The sequence below is a fragment of the Belonocnema kinseyi genome, chromosome 2 (genome assembly GCF_010883055.1).
Source record: "Belonocnema kinseyi isolate 2016_QV_RU_SX_M_011 chromosome 2, B_treatae_v1, whole genome shotgun sequence".
In the NCBI taxonomy this organism is placed as follows: domain Eukaryota; kingdom Metazoa; phylum Arthropoda; class Insecta; order Hymenoptera; family Cynipidae; genus Belonocnema; species Belonocnema kinseyi.
This window is the reverse complement of record NC_046658.1, coordinates 67,458,145-67,461,135: the sequence shown is the minus strand read 5'-3', so window position 1 is coordinate 67,461,135 and position 2,991 is coordinate 67,458,145. Positions and strand designations below refer to the sequence as shown.

The 2,991-nt window shown below is 30.0% G+C and overlaps 1 protein-coding gene across 13 annotated transcripts in view; it reads right to left on the bottom strand.

Annotated features, from left to right (window-relative positions):
- Nucleotides 1–2,991, bottom strand: part of LOC117167665 — a 109,831-nt gene that overhangs the window by 32,117 nt on the left and 74,723 nt on the right. For all 13 annotated transcript variants that reach the window (XM_033352768.1, XM_033352769.1, XM_033352757.1 and 10 more), the window contains one exon: nucleotides 147–322. In XM_033352768.1, the coding sequence (XP_033208659.1) occupies nucleotides 147–322 (176 nt within the window). The remainder of the gene's footprint in view (nucleotides 1–146; nucleotides 323–2,991) is intronic.

Here is a 2,991-nt window from a genome sequence, read left to right as displayed (position 1 = left end):
CCTCTGTAATTATTGCATTCGCTTTTATCTCCCTTTCTCTTGTATATTGGTACGATAATCGCTTCTTTCCAATCGTCTGGGACGTCTCCCATCTCGAAACATGTTGAATATTAAAAAATTATAAAATCTTTTTATATCGTTTTTACCATAAAAAGTCGTGATCGAATTCCCGCGATCTCTTCTTTTCTTGCTTCTCGCTGTGATTCTCGCCTGCCTTGCTGACTCGTAGTTTCCCATCGATTCTTCATGTCGTCCATTTTTGTGAAACTAATGGGACGCTCTCGAGCTCCTCGTTTTGCCCTGATGATTTCTGTTTCCAGTTCTGAATCCATAAAAAGATACAAGATTAGAAGAAAGTTTAAGTAATAAAAACAGAGAGAAAAAGTATTCATCAATCAATCATAAATCTGACATGCAGATTAGTTTAAATCTTACCTCTATTAGATTGATTACATTTAAAAAATGCTCAACTTCCAAATAGAAAACTTCCAAATATAAAAATCCTACTTCAAAAAAATTAGGAGCACTAAGAAGAATATAGAAATTCTGAAAATATTTTACCAACATTGAACCTCATATTCACTAACTATAAACTTGTCAGTGACTCTTTTTTTAAATTAACTTTTTCAGAATTTGTCCATGTTTTACTATTTAAAGAACGATGTTAAATTTTCCTTTATTTTCCCCAATTATTTTTTCTATCTTAAAATTGGTTGCAAATGCAAAGATTTTTATCTTTACACCTTGAAATTTATTTCTTAGAATTCGTCTGCCTTGTTTATAAATTAATTAAATATTTTAATTATTTGTTTCAATTAGCGAAATTTTTCTGCTGAATTTCTCAACATGTTATTTACGAATAGTAATTTTGAATTTCATTGTTTTTGCGATGTATAAATTTCACAATGAAATATTCAAGACTAGGTGTTTCATATTGTGATGTCAGCTAGCAAGATGTTTGCACACCGAGGGCCAAGTAATAATACCAATTGCATGGAAAAAACTTAATTTCGTTTTATAACTCATAACAAAAATATTTTTTACCAGAAATGTATTTGGATATGATTTTTTATGTTTTAAAGGCTATTTAATTAAATAATAAAATCATTAACCATTTTTTATCGATTTATTATTTAAATTAACCCAGTGTTTAAAAGTTACGCGAGAATAAAATTGGCCAAAAACTGGCAATAGTATGGTATTGATGGAAGACCACCATTTTCCACCTCATCCAATAAAGCTTGCAATACTTTCAAGGCTTCGCGTAGGTATAACCGTAGCCTTAATTTAATAGCATTTGAAAAAAGAAAATGATGTTTAAATATATGGTGAAAAGTTATTCATCAAAAGTGAATAATTTTCGATAGAAAGTTAGAAACATAAAAAGTTATTTGGTTTCGAATTTCGAAACGTAACTTTTAATCAAACAAATATTTTTAAATGTTTGAAATAAAAAGTTTTCATTCTTTAAATACTTTCTTGTTTTGCAATTGAGCTGATCTCTGAAAAAACAACCAAGTCGGAAAATTACAATATGAGAAAACGTTAAAATAAAAATAAATTTAGTACTCTAAGTTGTTATGACTTAGTATAGGTTTTTAATTTTTTTCTTTGCTAAATAATATCGCCCCTCGATAAAATTGGGCAAACAATTCAGGTTTAATCATTCAAATAGGTTTTTATAATCAATTACTGTAACCAGTAACTGTACTGTGAGAATCGATCATGTAGTTATTAAATATAAAATTTAAAAATCTGCCCGCCTCGCCGGCACATTCTCATCGCGCGCGGCTCGCTGCGCGCTTGATCTTTCTGTATAGACTTTTTAAAACTAAAGGTGAAAGTATCGACAACCGTAAGTTGGTGATCGTGAATTCTCTTTTGTTGAAGCTCCTTCGGCGTTAACGAACACATTCTCATCACGTATCTCGTGCTTCGCACTCGAGTTTATACCTGAAATTTTATATCATTCCCATAAATGTATATTATTTTGGCATTAAGCCTAAGACATTAAAAGAATGTAGCAAAAGCTAATCTCATAGATTAATTTTTTTCAAAAGTTATCGTGCTCACAGGCAGACAGACATAAAGGCAGACATAGCGACAGAAAGATATACAGATAGACACATTCGTAAAAACCTGTTTTTCGGATTCAGGGTGTCTCAAAACGAGGACCTTTTGACAAAAACTAAGGGGGTCAAATTTTATACAAATCAAATACCTTCTTTGGTGAGAATGTATAAAAATGATTTATTTGTCATGAATAATTTTTTGATAGTTCTGTTTTTAGTTTTAATCGTAAAAAAAGGAATCAAAAACATGAAAAGTTAAATTTTTTGAAATTCCGCACACGAGACAAAAAAGAAATTAAAAGAAAAAAAGTTGTGATAAGAATGTGCTCACGCAGCGGGTACATTTGTTTCTACCGTATTTTCCATAGTTTGGCCGAAGAATCTAATTTTTGGATTTTTCATTATTTTGTATGCTGTTAAAATTTGAATTTTGGATTTTTCCAAAAAATTCAAAAAGTTGTTATGATAATCTTGTAGGGAATTCAAAAAGAAAAATTTTTCTTCTCTTTACTTTTTCTATATCGTGTGTTATTTGGCTTAAAATGTTCATTTTCGTGTGTTTCTTTAAATTTTGTAAATGCTATAATTCTGGTAATTTTTGATTTTTTGTAAAAAGTTATTAGGATAAATTGTTCGACTTTTTTAATACTATGAATAATCGTACAGAGAATTTTTGGATTTTGAAAAAAGCAGTCTCAAAAATATTCAAAATGTGCCCACTTTTTAAATTTTAATCCAAAATGGCTGGCTAACGAAGTTGACCTGTAATTTAGGAAACTAAACGAGTGTACCAAAGGCCAATCTAATAGAATAATTTTTTCAAAAGTTATCGTGCTCACAGACAGACATAAATACACATTCGTAAAAACTTGTTTTTCGGATTCAGGGGGTCTCCAAACGTGGACATTTAACCAAAGTT